Source organism: Sebastes umbrosus, chromosome 20 (assembly GCF_015220745.1).
Source record: "Sebastes umbrosus isolate fSebUmb1 chromosome 20, fSebUmb1.pri, whole genome shotgun sequence".
In the NCBI taxonomy this organism is placed as follows: domain Eukaryota; kingdom Metazoa; phylum Chordata; class Actinopteri; order Perciformes; family Sebastidae; genus Sebastes; species Sebastes umbrosus.
In genome coordinates this window covers 16169102-16189834 of record NC_051288.1, presented here as the reverse complement: position 1 = coordinate 16189834, position 20733 = coordinate 16169102, and the positions used below count along the sequence as shown (strand labels likewise).

At 40.0% G+C, this 20733-nt stretch overlaps 1 protein-coding gene across 1 annotated transcript; it reads left to right on the top strand.

The window, feature by feature from the left end:
* Nucleotides 1-20248, top strand: gpam (glycerol-3-phosphate acyltransferase, mitochondrial). Its single transcript, XM_037754793.1, has 21 exons — nt 1-216; nt 5654-5790; nt 5922-6041; nt 6812-6885; nt 7893-8006; nt 8160-8309; nt 8393-8492; nt 8735-8871; nt 10058-10157; nt 12352-12564; nt 12721-12834; nt 13545-13630; nt 15063-15166; nt 16251-16321; nt 16805-17072; nt 17214-17371; nt 17738-17815; nt 17989-18126; nt 18259-18448; nt 18578-18636; nt 18797-20248. Exons 2-21 carry the CDS (start codon nt 5707-5709, stop codon nt 18911-18913), a joined length of 2475 nt encoding a protein of 824 aa, XP_037610721.1. The 5' UTR covers nt 1-216; nt 5654-5706; the 3' UTR covers nt 18914-20248.
* The last annotated feature ends 485 nt before the right edge of the window (nt 20249-20733 follow it).

Below are 20733 nucleotides of genomic sequence, written 5' to 3'. Positions count from 1 at the left end.
CGCTGTACCAGAATAACAGCTCTCTGCCTCCTGTGACACATTACTGTCTGTCAGAGCTGAGCCGAGCAGCAGCAGTCTCTCTCTTCAGGAGGAGAAGTGGAGCTCTTCTAGAGGAGACACAAGAGCACACTCAAGAACAGCAACGACTTGGCTGCTATTTTTTTGTCTACGAGTTTCTATTTGTGAGATATGAGTCAGCGTAACACAACATTCAAGGTAAGAGGAGAGATTAGCCTAGCTATAGCAAGCTAACGCTAAGCTAACACCGTTAATGCTGTATTGTCATGGAAACAATAACTGCCACTGTAGCTCTACACGACGTCGTGGACGACATGTGTGAAAAGCTAAATTAAGGTGGATTTTTAATGGTTTAACGTGATGTTAGGTGGTTAACTTTACATTGACATTGAGTTCATAAGACCCTTAACAGTTTGTGGTTATACATGTAACCTTGGCTTGCTTTTAAGTGACATAAAATAACCGGTTAACGTCGCAGGACTGAGGGGCCCCTTTAAGCCTTAACGTCAGGTTCTGCCACATGAGACTCGGAAGCATGCCATATAATGAGCCGGGGTTTAATTTTAACACGAACCCCCTTCAAATGGAAACCATTTAACCATTTAATGAAGAAGACTGCAGTGTTACTTTGAAGCCCAAGCAGACGGCTTGCCTGGTGGTTTGTGTGCCATTGTTGTCTGCACTGCTAGTTATCTGCTGCACAGCCCATCTGTCACCTCACAGAGACTTCTCCTGTTTGACCTGCTTATTGCAGACAGCTTGGGAGCGTGTGAGGCGGATTAACCTAGTATCCTGTACAGTATAGTGTCATCTATAACATAAATAGATAGTGGGAGATTTGCTGTCTGTCTGGACTGGTATTTGTCTAATTTGATAATTAACAGAATGTGGTATTGCCAAGTTTGTTATCCTTGTGGGTTTCTTTATTGTAAAGATCCATGGATGGATGGATAAATATTGATATGTGCTTCAAAAACATTGTTGGTGCATTCCTTATAAAATACCAACATATATCATCTCAATTCTTATCATGCAGACACACTTTATGATAGGATCTGATGTGGATGATAAGATGGATATCACATTTTCCATTATAAGACTAGAACATTTGTATTTATTTTACACAAACATAACAAAAAATAAATAATATACAGTGCAGGAAGAGGCAGGTTCAGCTACTTAATAGAGGTATTTAAATCAGCAGTAATACATAGGGCGAGGCTATTTCTTAAGCATTAAAAGGGATATTAATTTGTTTAAAAGGGATTGTTATTATCTCTCTAAAATGCAGCTTTGTTTTTGAGTTTTTTCTTATACTTTATTTGTTTTGAAATGTTGTATAATTGGCATTTTGTTAGGATGTTATGAAGATTAAAACACTGTACAACAATACTTTTCATTACCACATCACACATACTGGCCTCACACTGTATTGGTAACTGTCTTGTTAACCCTTTTATTACAATGGAGATGTGCAGCGTCTGGGCTCTACATACAATGCCCACTGGGCTTATTTGAAGCCTCCACTTAAATAGTGTTCAAATTTCAAAATGTTATAAAGAACACAAGATTAATATACAGAAATAATAGGACTACGTAATAGTGATGACAAACAATTAGAACAAGATTAGTAATCATATTTAACACAGAGACTTCTCCTGTTTGACCTGCTTATTGCAGACAGCTTGGGAGCGTGTGAGGCGGATCAACCTAGTAGTCCTGTGCAGTATAGTGTCTGACACAGTCATCTATAGAATAAATAGAGTGTGATGGTGAGGTGGAGATTTGCTTGTCTCTCTGGGCTGGTATTTGTCCAGCACAATTTGATAATTAACAGAATGTGGTGTATTGCCATGTTTGTTATCCTTGTGGGTTTAATTTTGTTCATTTTTGTTAATTTTGTTAATAGTTTATTTATTGTCAATACGGTATATACTGCTCCTATTTTTATACTTCCTTCTATTTAAATGCTTCATATTTTGTTACACTTTGTTTAGCTCTTTTTTTTTTACTGTGTTAGCTGATGCATCTTGTTTTTTGCACTATCCCCTTTGCTGCTGTGAACTGCAAATTTCCCCACTGCAGTACTAATAAAGGAATATCTTATTTTATCTTTATTGTAAAGATCCAAGCCAACATCGGCTCATATGGATGGATAAATATTGATATGTGCTTCAAAGACATTATTGGTGCATTCCCTTTAAATACATATATCATCTCAATTCTTATCATGCAGACACACTTTATGATAGGTTAGATTTGGATGATATATACACAACATATAAAACAAATAAAGTAAAAGAAAAAAACTCAAAAACAAAGCTGCATTTTAGAGAGATAATAACAATCCCTTTTAGACAAATTAATTCCCCTTTTAATGCTTAAGAAATAGCCTCGCCCTATGTATTATTGCTGATTTAAATATATTCACTTGCACGGAAACGCTAATGTGTCATTAAGGCCACCTCCACCTGTTACCTAATCCCCAAAGCTCCTCATTCATTCTTCGGCTTCTTTGTTTTGCTTCCAACAAAGTCACCCCATCAAGTGCAGTACTCCCGGTCATTGACCTCTTTGAAAACCCTCATCAGTGTGCGTATCACCTACTACCACCACAACACTACAAGACAATAGCTTAAAGGGCATTCATCCTCTGCTGGACTAGTTAACACTTTAGCCAAGAGGCCTGCATGTCTGTCGTCTCACTAAGACTTAATATTCACAGAAAAATTGAGCTGCACTGCCCCTTAACTTACACACACACTCTAAAATGTTTGGTGTGAAATCATTCATTCATAAAATGACTCACTAACCTATTTTCAAACAAATCAGAGGCGCTGGCCATGCGGTTTTCTGTTGTCCTTGTTTCTCCAGGCCATTGGACTCTACATGTATTCTGTATTTTATTGTTGAAATGAACAATTGCGGAAACAACAGGCAGAGTGGGACAATGTAAAAGTATTTCATTGTCTTTGTAGGTATTTGGGGCCCAGACGCTGCACATCTCCATTGTAGTAAAAGGGTTAACAAGACAGTAACCAATACAGTGTGAGGCCAGTATGTGTGACGTGTTCATGAAAAGTATTGTTGTACAGTGTTTTAATCTTCATAACATCCTCACAAAATATCAATTATACAACATCTAAAACAAATAAAGTATAAGAAAAAACTCAAAAACAAAGCTGCATGTTTAGAGAGATAATAACAATCCCTTTTAGACAAATTAATTCCCCTTTTAATGCTTAAGAAATAGCCTCGCCCTATGTATTATTGCTGATTTTAAATACTTCTTTTAAGTAGCTGAAAAACCTGTAAAGTTAAATACTTTATAAGTACTTTTCTTTGGCAATTATTACACTCCTTGCCATTCCTGTATTGCCCAAAACTGTTAAATTGGCCTCTGACAAATATACAAAAATGGCCCAGCCCTAATCCAGGTAAATAATCTTGTTCTAAGCTTTCAGAAGCTATTTAAAGGTAGTTGACTAGTAGGTGTCCAGTACACAGCAACAGCTAAAGCGAATACAATGGTGACTCATCCCAAACGTCCTCTGGGTGGTGTTACAGGTTTTCCCAACATGACGTACTGTAGAGCTGCACAAGTTGATGGGGTGTGATTTTGACATTTTTAATTTAGAGTTTCCGCTCTAGTCCATCAGATGAAGTGTTGTGTACTGACAGGAAAACTGTCTGACTTGTGATAAACTGATAATCGTTTTTACGATAAAGGAAGCTTTAGCGGCAGCTACTGTAGATAAAAAAAACAAAACGGGGGCATTGTGGCGATATTATTCAGTGCTGTTTTATTATATCTTTAATAGGGAACATTTTAGTTTGACAAAGTTCATTTGAGTTAAACTCTTGTCCATTTGAAGCAGGTTTTCTTTTAAGTTTAACGAAACTGTCTCTGAAGGTGGATGAATAATCCTGATTAACATATTAGGAAAGTCAGTCGTTTAATGTCTGAAGTGGCTCTTAAAATGAGGAAGTCTTTACCCTCTGTGGAATACCTGTATTTAAAATAGCTCACTTAGCAGAAGTGTGGCTTAAACAAGTAAAATATAGACTTAAAAAAATTTATAAGATATTATTGGAGTGTGCCGTTTGATTTGCATAATAGACTTGTCTTTTAAGTAGTCACTGTCACCTGGTTGTTCCCAAACGTCCTCTAGTCTCAGATATTTGGGCGTGTAATGCTAATGCACAATACTTCCTGCTGTGGATTGTTGTTAGTTATTCGAACCACAGGCGACCAGCCTATAAATTGTGTCCAAAGTGTCAGGGGATGAGTGAAACAATGTAACCTTGAAGAAAATCTGGTTTAACTTGAGCAAACAGGTGTTAAGTGAACCCAACTAATCCTAGCAGGGTGATGCATCATGTGGGAGCGGCCCACATTTTTTAAGCTACACCTTGTTTCTTTCTCAGGCTGTCCTGTTGAAGTGAGGCTGGTTACTAACACCTGGTTCACGCACTCAAAATGATGAATGTGAGCAACATGGATACAGCGACATTAATGATATCTTATACAAATCGGTAGCTATCCTACTGTTACTCATTTAATGTTGTCACAATACTAGAATTTCAAACTTTGATAAAACACCTTGAAAAATATTGATATTCAATATAATTTTCGACACCACAGAGAAAATTTTACACAACACTGAGGGCATACAAATTTAGATTTTTATTAAAACATAAAAAGTAGAGTGTCAGAGAAAAGAGAGAGCAGAAAGCACAGCTGTTACCTGTGTATCGATACTATGGAAAATGAGAATTGAAACCATTTCAAATATTCAGTATCGATATATATCAAATCAAGTCTTCAATATTTTTGACAAACAATATATTTTACATTGAAGGTTTCTTTCACCAATTAGTCTCAAAATCTGTAGCATGATACAGTACTAGAGTGTTTTCTTTTATTCATAGCTAAATATGTATCTACCACTCTGTATTCTACTAAAATTTGAGCACCATGTTATTTTCACACTAACCTTGTCTAGAAACTGACCACACATGTATGGCTAAGACTCACAGGAGGTGTAGTTCATCTTCAAAATAAATATTTAGATCCTAAATTCAAGTTTTTAATCTACCATAATAATATGCCTTTTGTGTGTCAGTAGTTTCTCATAATAGTTCTAGTAGTTCCTCGTGTGGTCTAGAGCTGCAACAATTAATTGATTTAATCGATTAGTTGTCAACTATTAAATGAATCACCAACCATTTTTTAAAGGAAAAAAGTAAAAATTCTCTGATTCCAGCTTCTTAAATGTGAATATTTTCTGGTTTCTTAACTCCTCTATGACAGTAAACTAAATATCTTTGGGTTGTGGACAAAACAAGACATTTGAGAACGCTGGAGGTTATATAAGTCATATACGTTTTTAATATACGATAATCTGCTTTTTGTGTGTTCATAGTTTCTTGTTAAGATGCTTGTGTGGTTTATGTGATCTTACTGACTTGTGGTGCCACACAAAAAGTGAATTAGGATGTTGTCTAAGGTAAGGTAAATTAATAGGCAATACTCTTGCTTAGAAAATGAAAACTTGCATATTGCCCCCAGTGATGGCTGCATTTAATATGATTTAAATTGAAACCTTGTGATATCCGTCGTGTGTCTTGACAGCTTGCCAGCTAGTGGTGTGTGATCTGGAGGGAGAGGAAAGGACAGCAGACAACATGGAGCTGTCTGATGGCTTGCTGCTGCAGGTCAACAATGGAGAGCAGTGGTGCAACCGCTGGAAACATCCCAACGATGACTCGGTAAGCCACAGACCCAGACCAACATTTTATCTTTCCATTAAACAGTAGGATCAGTTTAATCTTGTCTCAGCATTAGTTGTCTCAGTTGTATCTTTACCTTCAATGATTTTTATGTGTGGATGTGTTTCAAGGACCGCAGCACCAGCCCCTCAGTCCTGCGCTGCGTTGCCAGCACGTGGAAGGAGGGCCTGCTGAACAGAAAGAGGCCCTTTGTGGGCCGTTGCTGTCACTCCTGTACACCGCAGAGCTGGGTAAAGTTACACCACAGCTAATTCACTCTAACACAAGTTCATTTGCAAGACTCTAAGCGGATCCAGGGTATTATTTGTTGAAATGTAAATGTTTATAACTAAGGAGAAAAGGATCAATATGCAGGCTACAGCACCTGCCAAAAACAACTTATGGTGGCTGTTTTAAGACACAAGATATCAATCTGAGTCCATTCAACATTAAAATGTGTTGTTCATATGTGAATCAACCATGACATCTTCTCTATATCCAAATATAATTCAGAGCATAACTACTGTATAGGGCCCTATCGTACACTCGGCGCAAATCAATGCACATCATAGACATTTTTAACTCTTTCAAAACAATGTGTGAAGCACTAGTTTGTACTAGTTTGAGCGTAGGGAATTAGTTTTCCTGCAGCCGAGGTAACAAGTAAACGAGTAGTGCATTAACGTGTGACAAGCAATAAATTACTGTGCAAACAACAGTCAAGCAAAGTCAGACAGGACTGTCTTTTGTGTAACTGTTAGGCCGGTCTGACACATTATGTCAACATGAGACACCAGCTGGTTTAGCTCTGTAAGGATTGCTCTTCTGGATTCCAGTCTGCATTGCTTGCAAAAAAGTGTCCTATAATGAGCCAAGTTCTTGTCAAAGACAACAAGATAAAATACAGTATACCTGTTATGTGTTTATTCCTCAAATATACAAACCCACTGCTGTCTCTAAGGCTCTTAGTTGAAGTTATTCTGTCTTCATCCTCATAATATTCATCATTTTTGTTTTCCAGGAGAAACTGTTCAACCCTAGCATCCCATCTCTGGGACTGCGCAACGTCATCTACATTAATGAGACCCACACCAGGTAATCAAAGCAAGATCTACTCCATTATGATATCACTTCATTCCACAGTATTTTGTTCTGGCAAGAGGAACATATTCAACTTTACATGTCGAGCTGGTTGGCGTTCACATGCTGCTTTGGTATCTGATGCCCCTCTTAATAGCACATTGCAACAAGAGCAAGAGCTCTGACTCCTCATGTGTAGTACAATCAATACAGTGCAGACGGGCGCTGGCCCTCCTTATAACCTGCGCATGATAAATGGCTTTAAGTCAAGAGGGCCGATCTGTGAAACAGTGGAAAAGGTAGACAGATGAATTATTCAAAGTGTTTGTCAGTGGACACTGGACACATGCATCCAGTGACTGACTTTAACAGGCAAAACTCACTGAGACACCTTAATTCCTCAACTCCAAACAGTAGAAACATGAGTTTAGTGTGAATCTTTTGCTTTTTCAAAGTCCTATGCAATCCTTTGGATAGCGGTACCTTAATGACGGCTGTTTGCTATCAAGCTCTAAATAGTAAAGGACAAGCTGAAATAAGGTTATATCTAGTTTTTATTCTGCATTGTATTAGCATGTAGACCGAGACATCCCGGAGCAAAGATGGGCTGAAGTCAATAGAATGGTTGTAGGTATGACGTATTTTTTGCTCAACAAAGTGGAACAAAACTGACCTTAACACAGCCACTGGTGTAAGAAAGCTGTGTGTAATGGATATGTCAGCTAGAGCTGATCTCTGCTACCTGAAATGTGTTAAATTACCAGGAAATCAGCATAACCAACAAAGACCAAGTTTTAACAGCCTGACAGTCTTTTAACTGAACAGTTAAACTATACGTTTTATTTTGTGTGTGTGGGAGTGTGTGTATGAGAGAGAGATTTTGATCAAATGTTTTCACAGATATAGTACATATAAAATATGTCAATGCATTCATTAGTGTAGCCATGCATACAGTATATTTGAGAATGTGTTTCTGTGTCTACATTGATGCACATTCGTGTGTCTTATGTGTGCTCATGCAGACAGCGGGGCTGGCTGGCGCGCAGGCTGAGTTATGTGCTGTTTGTCATGGAGAGAGACGTCAACAAGGACATGTTCTGCAGGAACGTAGTGGACAACGTGCTCAACAACAGCAGGTAACGCTCGACTTAACCCGAGGCACATGTTTTAACGTGCCATCAGTGTGCAACTGAGCATCATGAGAGTATGTAGTGGCCCCTGCTGTTGGAATAAAACTCCAGTTATGTTTGTATACACTCATGTTTGTGCTGTGCTTTGGTCCATGTCAGGGTGGAGAGTTCTATTGTGAAGGTAGCCACAGATTTGGACGCTGCAGCCAGCCAGCCCAACCTGGATCACAAAGCAGTCAGTAAAGTGAAGCAGAAAGCCAGGGCCTTCCTTCAGGAGATGGTGGCCAACATTTCACCGGCCTTCATCAGGTCCGTACTGTATACCAGAAATCTCACCCCACTTGCTTTTCAGGCATTGATCGATTGCTTCTCACACTTTTCTTTTTGTTCAGGCTGACAGGGTGGGTCCTCCTGAGGCTCTTTAATGGTTTCTTCTGGAGCATCCAGATCCACAAGGGCCAGCTGGAAATGGTCAAGAAAGCTGCTACAGAGGTCAGCAGAAACTACACACACACACAAGGAAAATTAATTAAACTCACAGCATAATCATCTGCACAAAACATGCAAGAAGATGTTTTCAAAAGATATTGTACACATATTTGTGGCCGCTAAACACAGTGTCTAACAAGCACTACACAAATATTGATCATCACAATGCATTAAACTGGAGTTAAATTCCATCTGCACTGTGAAATGTGTTTATTTAAAAAATCATATATGTCTTGTCTTTACAGCAAAATGTGCCCATGGTCTTCCTCCCCGTTCACAAATCCCACATCGACTACCTGCTCATCACCTTGATCCTGTTCTGTCACAACATCAAAGCCCCACACATCGCTGCTGGAAACAACCTGAGCATCCCCATCCTCAGGTAAAAGGCTCACGAAGCCTCACGTCAAGTTTGATCCGGCAGTAAGGTGTATTTCTGCTCTCTGTAAGTGAAAACACAGATCTGTTTGATATCAGAAGAAAGGGACTTCCTTGGAACTAGATCAGAAACTGAGCTAAAGAGTGGGACTAAATAATTGACACAGATTTTACATTGAGGGAATATTAATAGCAGGGAAGCCTGACAACAGGCGGTGAACCTGTTTTCATAACCTGCTTCAAATAGTATTAGAGGTTCTAAAATTGATCTCATGTAGTACTTATGATATAGACCCCAGAAGTACCGACCTGAGCCATGTTTACCGAGAACAGGAACACACCTAGTGACAGGATACAGAAGAGGAAACATTAAGGAAATGAAGAAGTGAAAAAATGTTTTTTTTTTTTTTACTGTTATAGATAGGCGTGGGAATCCCCAGAGGCCCCACAATATGATCTTACTGCGATTTTTAACATTTCGTGATATTGTGTATTGCGATATATTGTAATTTATTACCTTTTTCACCTGCAAATTATGCAGTTTGTCAACATCTGTTTTATCTAATTTTTTGAAAATGGCCATGCCAGTTTTTCCACACCAAAATTTTGCGTAACTTTGGAGCGTTATTTAGCGTTCTTCCCAACAAGTTAACATGACATGGTTGGTACTAAACTCCATAGGTTATTTTGTTTCATATGATACCAGTATCTTCACTCTAGCTTTTGGATTGTTTAGAGGTTTATAGTTTATATGATAAAAGATCAATGCTTAACTTGTGTGTATCGATGCAATATTGCCATGCAAAATACTGCTATAGTATGCTGTATTGATTTTTTTCCCCCCACCCCTAGTTATAGAGATAACACAAATGACGGGCTCAGCACAAAAATGTGTAGAAATCTATAAGTAAAGGCAGTAGTTACATGCAAACTAGCTTATTCCAAATTGTAGGGAACCACTTACTGTATGGTCAGCTGTTTAAATCACATTGAATACTCCCAATAATCACATTACGGTACAGTGATACCCTTTAATCACAGTGTCGCCATAATCCAAATTATTGGCCCGTAGTAATTACTGTGCTATCACTATTTTGCAGCTGACTGAAAATGATAAGGACACTGCTACTGCTGCCAACCTAGAAAGCTCAGCGTGGAAGCCACTTGATAAAACTTTCTTTTTTCCTCAGCACCCTTATCCGTAAACTTGGAGGGTTCTTCATACGACGGAAAATGGAGGAGACGGGGGATGGGAAGAAAGACATTCTGTACAGATCGCTCTTACATGCGGTAAGTCTCAAGTGTCTATTTATCTTCTACAGTGTAGAAAAGGCTGGTTTAACATACCGTTCCTAAATTTTCTTGGCATGGATTCATTATGTAACTGCAGGCTGTCTCTGCTCTGTGGGCTCTTTTCATTCCTGAGTGATGGACAGGAAGAGTTGTTACATAATGTTAGCTCTCTTTCTTTTACTCTCTTTCTAGTTTAAATTTGTAAGCGTACTGTACAATTAGACTTTGCCTTCTACCTTTTAAATAAGTTACTAAGACGCCACTACTATCCTGTAGTAGCTTCTAAGTAACTTCTATAGACTTCTCTACAACTTCTGCTGTAAAATTAAGATGGTTAAGTTATGCTGCTTTTCTTCACTGCACTGACCTAGATCCAACTCATGCTGTCAGTTTTTCTCTGTTGGGACCATAGGTAGGCTTATACATCTTCTAGGGCTGCAACTAACGATTATTTTCATTGTCGATTAATGTGTTGATTATTTTCTCAATTAATTGATCAGTTGTTTGGTCAGAAAATGGTGAAAAATGTCGATCAGTGTTTCCCAAAGCCCAAGATGACGTCCTCAAATTTCTTGTTTTGTCCACAACTCAAAGATATTCAGTTTACTGTCACAGAGGAGTAAAGAAACCAGAAAATATTCACATTTAAGAAGCTGGAATCAGAGAATTTTGACTTTTTTTTTAATTAAAAAATTACTCAAACCTATTGATCGATTATCAAAATAGTTGCCGATTAATTTAGCAGTTGACAACTAATCGATAAATCGTTGCAGCTCTTACTTGGATGCATCATTAGTGACATACTGTATATTGGCATCATATGAAGAGTAGTAGTTTGCTTGATATAACTTGATGGTTATCAGTATCAGTTTGTAACTATAGTACAGATGGTCAAAAGGGTTAAAGGATAATCACTTTAGTGATGTACTGATTAGCCTTTCAAATGTCCCAAAAATGTCTGTAAAATGTAAAATTATTGTTTTTGAGGTGCAATGCAAGTCGATATAAAGTTAAAAAAGATATTGCTTTGGTAAATTATTCAAGTCTTTCCAGCTGTGACGCACGCTGGTAGGAATGTATTTCCACCCTAATGTGTGCATTTTGCATCTCGAGAAAGTCACTGGTGCAAAAGCCGTTTTGAATAGACTGAATGAGAAATTAGAGGCTGATTAAAACCAGAATCTGAACCTTTTGTTCGGCTCTTGTATTTGGATAATGTGGCTTAACAAGCTAATGAGAAAACTTGAAGTAGAACTAATGTGAATGACTACTAATGCTAATATTAATGCTTTGTCATCATACGCTACTTGTAACACAAAGCCTCTAAATGAGCTTTCCACAAAATAGCTAGGCTGCTTTAGTGGATTTACTTAATTGTACCAGTCTATCACAGTTGAGAATTGCTATTAATGTGTGTGTTTGGAGTTTGTGGAAGAGAGTTGAGAGTAATGAAAGCAACAAAGGTTGTGTATTGTGCCTCTAAGATAAGCGTGTATTTTGCCCCCGAGATAAGAGGTATCAGCTTAAGACATGAGCAACTGTTGTACAACATGACCTACATTTTATCCCTTTGTACCTCCAGTATTTTACTACATATCCCACCAAACAGAGTATACAAGTGGACTATGTGATACTTTAATTTTGGCAGAAGGTATACTTTTAATCTGGCGTGCCTGTGTCGCTCACAGAAATGTAATTAACCGCACTCCCTCACAGGCAAAAGTTAATAAAAGAAAGCCATGTGCTGCTCTAATTTCGGTCGCTCCTGTGAAAGCCGAACCATTTCGGGACAAAGCTTCTCTTCTCAAAAGTGTCTACAAGCTGTGCACACATACTGTACTCAGGTGGATACTGTTACACAACATGGCTGTCTTGGCACATGCCCAGTTCCCTGCGGTGTGTTTGGGGGTCAAACTGTTGGAGCCCACCATCCATTTTTAACTTGTACTCAGGCTGCATATACAGCGGCTGCACAGCGTTCAGTCTTCTACATTCTGATGGAGTCAGTGTTGTTTTTCAGAATGTCAAAGACTTTGCAGCAAATTGCGTTTTCATCAAAAGTATGATGACCTTTACACACAGCGTATGCACATCCGTCTCACTTTTGACATCCAGTTCCACCTTTTATCGTTCATCTTCATCCTCTCACTTCCCAACACCTTTCTCTGTGTTTCATCAATCTTCCCTTCAGTATACGGAGGAGTTGTTGCGTCAGCAGCAATTTCTGGAGGTCTACCTGGAGGGTACCCGTTCCCGCAGCGGTAAGCCGTCCACAGCGCGTGCAGGCATGCTGTCCATCGTGGTAGACACAATGTGCGACGGGTCGATCGCAGACGTGCTGGTGGTGCCAGTTGGCATCTCTTACGATCGTATTATTGAGGGCAACTACAATAGCGAGCAGCTGGTAAGTGTTTGGTTGACGTCTGTGTTTACTCCTCAGTCATTGAAAGAAACAGAATAGGTATTATAGTATGTGGCTTTTGGTGGATGGGACAGATAACTAGAATAGGTTGTTATAATTATCTACGTTGTAACCATCTGAACTTCTCAATCCCACCAGGGCAAACCTAAGAAGAATGAGAGTTTGTGGGGGATAGCATGCGGAGTCTTCAGGATGCTGAGGAAGAACTACGGTTGCGTCCGAGTTGACTTCAACCAGCCCTTCTCCCTAAAGGTGACTGATCGCAGGTTTACATCAGCTTTTGTACACACAAAAAGCTGTTGTGTTCACAAGTTGAGCTATAACTATAACAGATTCCAACTATCGTTTTTATAGTTAAGTTGTCCGTCCGTCTGGACCATTCTTGTGAACGTGATATCTCAGGGACACCTAGAGGGAATTTTTACAAATTTGGCGCAAACATCCTCTTGGACTCAAGGATGAACTGATTTGTTTTTGGTGCTCAAAGGTCAAATACCAAAGGTCACTGTGACCTCACTTCTGTCCCAATCTTGTGATATCTCGGGAACACCGTGAGCAAATTTCTTGAAATTTGGTGCAAAACCCCACTTGGACTCAAGGATGAACTGATTAGATTTTGCTGGTCACTGTGACCTCACAAAACACGTTTTTGGCCATAACTCAAGAACTCATATGTTAATTATGACAATTTAACAATAGGATAGGATAGGTCTAGGATAAAATTATGGTGTGAGGACATTTTGGACAGACATGGATGTGAACTGCAACTTGACTGGTTGGTGGAGGCATACAACCGCAAGACGGTAATTCTAGGGTTAGGGTTAGCTTTGCTAAAAGTTTCAAAATGTAGGAATCTTACAATGAAAGATTGTGCTTTCTTTGGGTTTCTCAACATATTTGGTGAAATAAAAAATCGTTGTCCGAGTTTGTGTTTGTAATGAACCTTTTCGTGTCTAACATAGGAGTACCTGGACTCCCAGAGAAGCCGCCATATTCCACCAGCCGTGTCCCTGGAGCACACCTTGATGCCCATCATTATTTCTGCACAGTAAGGGCAACACACACACTCCCCACTCTGACAGTCACTTATATCCTCCTTTGACCACAAACCAGCAGTCCCACATTCCCACCTGTAATATTATGAACTCTCATGTCCAAACTTGACTTCTCCCTCCTGCTATTTCACAGCAGGGTCTGTTATCATTACATCTTAGCACAGCACTTGAGTTGAACATTGGCAGGGAGTCACTACAGTTCAGCGCTGTCCCTTCAAAATAAAAGTCATACGGTACATCAACAGGACAGCGGCGCTCCATCCCAGCTGGTCTGGAGTCACAAGTTCAGAACTAAAGCCAACAGAGCCGACTGACACAAATTGCAAGTACTATTTCATAAAAAGTGCCCTGCAGCATGTACAGTAATACTTGCATGCTAAATAGTAGCCTATCAAGTCAAGTTTTAAAAATATATGGCATAGTAACAACTATGCCTTAAGCCTGGAAATAGAAGGAGAGAGTAAAAGTGAGCAGAAAGAGCCACAAGTTCAGGATGATAATGGTAATTTAATGATTTGATCACATTAAGATACTTACTTCAGTTCAGATGAGTGTTTATTCAAAACACAAGGGGCAGTTTGTTTGCAGCATAAAGCCTTTAGAAAAGTAGTATTGCGGAGCAGGCTCAAGCCTTTTTTTGTGCTTTTCTATTTACAGTCGTGTCATATTTTCTGATTCCAAACTATCATCTAAATATTATATTAAAACTTATGTGATTTCATTCATGTGAATGAGGGTGGAAATCCCCAGAGGCTCCACGATACGATATTATCACGATGTGATCTTATTGCGATTTTAAACATTTTGCGATATGCTGAGTATTGCGATAAGATATATTGTGATTTATTACCTTTTTTCAACTGCAAATTATGCTGTTTGTCAACATCTGTTTTATCTAATAAGTTACAGTTTTCTCTCTGTTCATCTCAGAGTTTTCATTCACATATCTTGAGGTCAGAGGTCAAGGGACCTCTTTGAAAATGTCCATGCCAGTTTTCCCTCGCCAAAATTTTGCGTAACTTTGGAGCGTTACTTAGAATTCTTCCCAACAAGCTAACATGACATGGTTGGTACCAATCGAGTCTTTCTAGTTACGTATGACACCAGTATCTTCACTCTAGCTTTATAAACTAAGCCCACTACAACCTCTGAAAGACAGAATAGGGACCGGGCCCGCCGTCGGATTGTTTATATAATAAAAGTTTGATACTTGACATCCATGTATCGATACAAAATTGTCACGCAAAATATCGCGATACTATGCCATATTGTTCCCCCCATCCACCCCCCTAATAAACACCTGTTCAACAAGAGAAAAGGAAATGAGTTTGTGAAATGAACTGGTGTATTATGCATACCATATCAAGCTGACATAACAAGACACTTGTCAAACTTTATGCTTACATGTTGTTGTTATTCTTCCAGACCTGATGCTCAGCTGTTTGAAGGGCAGGAGGAGGAGAGAGAGCTGCCCGATGACATCTTGAGACGACAACTTATTAACAACCTGGCCAAGCACGTCCTCTTCAGTAAGAATTTTCACAACCCCACAGCCAGTGTGTTTACTACACCATAATTATAGCCCTGGTGCTTGTAATATTTAGGGATCATGTTCAAGAGTCACAGTACAACTTATGTCTTTATATTTGTAGTTTGTAATATAGAAAGACTGACATGTGACAGAGGTGATGAATCATCACAGTGCCATGCTGTTATTCCAACCAGGATGCCACATTCAGCTACATTTCTTATGGCACTATCGCATCTCATTTACATATGTAAAATACTAGAGCGCACGTTTGCTGCTTTATTAGACTTTCCTCTTTTATCTTCTCCTTCTTCTGCACATCGGTCTCCTTTTCATCCCGTGTTAAAAGTTCACCTGCTTAGCCGGAGCTATAAGGCGGCACACGTGAAACGCTATCCATCACGCCGCCTCCATTAATTGAAATCCAACACAGCACAGCATCGGTCCATCCGCTTCACATCACTCTGGGCTTTTTTGCCGCGGGGGTAGCGCTACAGAAACCGGTTCTCCCCAGCTCATTCAGCTGCATTCTCCCTACGCTAGTGTTTTCCGCTCAGCCAATCACAGAGTCTCCAGCTGGATGGCATGTTGTTTTCAGCCAATAGGAGGAAGGGGAGGATGGAGAAGCAGGAGAGGGGAGGAATGCAGTACCAATGCTCACACATGCTTTACACCCCTGAACCTGAGCTATGCTCAGAATGACCACTAGTAACCCTCGTCCTAAGACATGCGCACACACATACACACACACTACATTATTTTCTGTCTGCCTAATATATTATTAATATAATCAACTCCTTTGGATCTTTTAAATCCCGTGTTATATCATCCTAATTGCCCAAGACAAACCTGGTATATTGCACACTTTTATATGATTTGGAACTTTATTTTAAGTCTGCCAAGTGAATAAAATGTGCAAAATGTTTAATATTTAACATTACAACATTACATTTATCAACTTGTCCCATTTGTACATATCTTTTAGTTGTTGTCATAACCCCCACCAATGTCTGAGCACATGCTTTTTTGTCTTGTAAATTTATGGACGATATTGATATTCATTATATCCTCTTCTTCCCTCACAGCGGCTAATAAGTCATCAGCGATCATGTCTACCCACATTGTAGCCTGTCTGCTGCTGTACAGACACAGACAGGTAAGTCTGGCTTTTCATGGTGCTTAACCATGTTGTACCGCACCCTCTTCCCTTTTTTCTTTACCCCTCTGCTCCTCAGATGTATATCCCCCATCCTTCGGTCTCTCTTTTTTTGCTCCTCTTCATCGTGCTCTTGCCCATCGTGCTCCCTCCCTCACACCAAGGTGAACCAAATGTCACGTACCTCTGCATGATAGTAATGAATGTCCCTCTCTGGCAGAGAGCTCGCTCTTCCTGCATCCCTTCTTCTGTACATTAGTGGTGAGCCGCTGCCCTCTGCAGGCACACTGATGTAAGTGGGTGACAATTACTCAAATTGTCTTTCTGTCCTGAGGAATTGGCCGGTGCTGCATACAACAAGCTTAAGCCAAGTCTGGCATTTTCTTGTACTGAATCCTGGCTTTTAGTTTATGGAGTCACCAATGATCCCCGTTTCTTTTTTCACATTTTTGAGCTTGTGCTTTTACCCCCACTTTGCTCCAGGGGGTGGTGTTGTCCAAGCTGGTGGAAGACTTCTTCAACATGAAGGAGGAGATCCTGTCTAGGGACTTCGACCTGGGCTTTTCGGGGAACTCCGAGGACGTGGTCATGCGCGCCCTGCACCTGCTGGGAAACTGCGTCAACGTGACCAGCAGCGCAAACCGCAACGGCGAGTTCACCATCGCGCCCAGCCAAACTGTACCAGCGCTTTTCGAGCTCAACTTCTACAGCAATGGCCTTTTCCATGTCTTCATTTCTGACGCACTCATTGGTATGTTGAGCAAAGAAGTTGTTGTCACTCTGGTGTATCAGTAATTGTTGACTTGTTCACTGGTGCGTTGTAGATAAACTTTGCGGCTGACATTATTATTTCCATCAGTCTCCACTAAATGTCTTTATGCTTTGTCTCCAGCCTGCAGCATCCTGTCACTGCAGCGAGAGCTGCTCGCGGAATCAGAGTCCGATCACCCGCCCGGTGGTCCCAATAGCCTCCCTCTGAGTCAGGAGAGACTCATCCGCAAAGCTGCCGGGCTCTCCCACTTCCTCATCAATGAGGTGGCAGTGGCACCAGTAAGTCCTGCACATCGTCATCACCATCTTTCTTAACTACAAAATGAGTCCAGCAAGTAGCAAGAGGAAAACACCTTCATGTCCCTATTTTCTCCTTTGCGGATTCTGAAGTGAAATATGAAAAGCCTTTATTATATGGGCTAGAACAAGACAATAACATATGACCAACCCATATCAACATTAGATCTTCATCAGACCTAAAGCCATCATGATTTGCGCATATAGGACATCCTGTCACTGTGTGAATAATTCATTTATAATGTGTGACTTTTGATCTGTTGTGTAAAGTTTGGTTGTTACCCCTATTGATGCTGTTGAGGTTTTAAACTGATTTTCACAGTGTCTCTCCTCCTCTCTGTCCCACAGCCCTGTCAGACTATTTACCAGGTTTTCCACGATGCAGTGACCCGGCTCATTCAATATGGAGTTCTCTACGTAGCAGAGGTCAGTTTACAGATTCAAACCTCACTGTTGATGGACAAAAATAAAAGTCGCCACTGTGACTAATGCTGGAAGTTGACATATGACTATAACTATGATCGCTTACTGAATGTGTCATATGTGGTGGGACTTTTCCATTAGATGGTCTAATGTGTGTGTATTTTTGTGTGTGACAGGAGGACCAGGAGGAACTGAGTCCCAGCCCCACAGAGGAACCGTGGCCCAAAAAGTTCCCCGAACCCCTTTCATGGAGAAGTGACGAGGAGGACGAGGACAGTGACTTCGGAGAGGAGCAGAGAGATCGCTACCTAAAGGTCTATTTTAGTGATACTTATCTAAAAAGATTGTTTTATTAAAGCCAACAGAACCGTTGACACCAACATCTAGAACTGTTTTCATGTTTGATCAGGCAACATCCAGTCACTGACTTTCTCTCCCTGTTTCAGGTGAGCGTTGCAGCAGAGCACCAGGAGTTCTTCGTCTTCCTACAGCGACTCGTCAGCCCGGTGTTGGAGGCCTACAGCGGCGCCGCGATCTTTGTCCACAGCCTGAGTCAGCCAATGGCGGAGTCCGACTACACCCAGAGGCTGTTCAGATACCTGCTCACCCGCACAGAGAGAGGAGTGGCTGCTTATGGTAGTACTGCAATATTTCCCCACATACTGTCCACTTTAGGAAAATTGCTTTATTTAGTTAGTTAGTTTAAACTTCTTAAGATTTAATTAGTATTTTTGAGTCATTTGTTATCTCTTTTTTTGTTTCCAGGTGAAAGTGCAACTCATTACCTGGTGAAGAACACAGTGAAGACATTCAAAGAGCTCGGGGTAAGAGTGTGTTTATTATATAAATCAACTTTATGAACACATGATGTGTTGCTTACCGTTATTAAAAGACAGATTAGTGTTAAGTAAATAGGGTTTGGGTGGTGTTCAGGTTCCTCCAGCTGGAGTTAAGATGTGCCTCCTGTGTTGTGATCCCCCGCAGGTCCTGAAGCAGAGAAGAGAGAACCAGGTGACGACTCTGGAGCTGAGCAGCACCTTTCTACCTCAGGCCAATCGGAACAAACTCCTGCAGTACATCTTAGGTTTCACTCTTCTGTGACCGACACTCCTTTCAGCCCAGCTCGGACCCCAGGCTCCTTCCAATAAAGGGCTTCTACTGGTTACTTCGAAACAATCCCAGGTGCTACTCTGTGGAAAGCTTTACCAGGAAGTGCCTTCACGTAACAGCCGCTAACTGTAAGCTGTTAGCCGGAAGAGACTTGAAGCCAGTCTTCCCTTTTTTTTGTTGCAGTCTATGACTCCCTGTCTTAGAACTGTGCAGCTGATAAAACACGTGTATCGCTCTTTGAAGAGGTACCTCTAGGGATCATCCTCTCTTTGTGAACTTTGCCGTCAGTCATGAGGTTTTAATATGATCGAAAATTTTAAACTATCAGAAAATATACTCAAAGCAGGTTAGCAAATGAGAATCACTTTTACAGCAACCCGAACAAAGCAAGCTGCCTTTCGTCTATACAAGTGAACAAGCAAAATATGCATAGAAAATAATGGTGAACATAACCAACAATGAAGACATTTTTATGTTAACTCTGCTTGTTTGTAAATCTGCTGTAATTCTCCAGTGCACTCCACTATCAACATGTCAAAATGTAGTTTGATGAAAGGCTAATTTTCAAATCCCTGTACATAGGCCACAAGTACAATGTCTCTCATTTGTAGTGCATTTAAATAAATGCACTCTGGTGTCATTAAATCTAATAATGTAGGAGCATTAAATAGAAAGATTTGTCCCTGCAAGATGCGTACATATCTAAATTTTCGTTTGCAAAACTAAATGTCAAAATCTAATCCTCCTTATAGACAGCTTTGGACAGTTATACTCCACAGTTAATGGTTTAAGATATCAAAAGTATACGTAGCAAATCAGTTAAACTGAGCAAAAAATATCTACTCGGCAAACGCAAAATGTACCTGTTGAAAGTCCGGCGCAGTTGAAGCCTAAAATCACACAAGCATCTCCAGTTAAGTGCATTCAAATCGCTTATTTCTAAGTGCATTCAGTTACACTTTTCGTCATGGGTTTTGACGTAAAAGTAATCTCTGTGTTTGCGTGACACCTTTTTCACTCTGAATGAAATGAATGTTGCATAGCACAGCACTTAAAATACTCAATACCAGCCATCACATCCACTTCAGTTCAAATGCAGCAAGCTCAGAAACTCTTTGGTCATGCCCTTCAGGGAAAGTAGAGATTTTGGGATCATCACCATAGAAACACACAAGCCGTTTTCAGCGTCACTGCTAAAAGAGAAATGGTCGGGCATTCGCAAAAAACAGAGGAACGGTATAGTGTGTTAAAAAAAAAAAAAACGGTACATATCCACTGTGTAGTCCACTTGAACAAAAGGTCACGTCTGTAATAGTTGGCGTTTCTGTCGTACTGTTGAAGAACGGAGAGGACGTCTTTCTCCTTTTTTTTTTACTTTTAAATGCAGATTACTGAAAATGAAATAATGTTCATTAACTGTCCGGTTTACCTCGTGTTTATTTTCTTTGGTTCAGTACTTCACTTCAGATTTTCAGCACCGCTGTTTTACTTTCACAAAATCACAGTCTGAAAAAAGCTCCATAAACACACTTGAAAGTAGAGCTGCAACTATTATTTGATTAGTTGATGACTATTAAATTAATTGGCAACTGTTTTGATAGTCGATTAATTGGTTTCGGTATTTTCTTTAAGAAAAGAAAAAAGTCAAAATTATGTGATTCCTTCTTCTCAAATGTGAATATTTTCTGGTTTCTTTACTCCTCTGTGTCAGTAAACTGAATATCTTTGAGTTGTGGACAAAACAAGACATTTTTCACCATTTCTTGACATTTTATAGACCAAACAACTAATCGATTAATTGAGAAAAAAGT

Excerpts from the sequence above, each read along its gene's own strand:
- gpam (XM_037754793.1), top strand. The coding sequence starts at position 5,707 with ATGGAGCTGTCTGATGGCTTGCTGCTGCAGGTCAACAATGGAGAGCAG. Across the intron at positions 6,042-6,811 it reads CCTGTACACCGCAGAGCTGG|GAGAAACTGTTCAACCCTAG; the intron begins GTAAAGTTACAC and ends TTTGTTTTCCAG. Across the intron at positions 15,167-16,250 it reads GGCCAAGCACGTCCTCTTCA|CGGCTAATAAGTCATCAGCG; the intron begins GTAAGAATTTTC and ends CTTCCCTCACAG.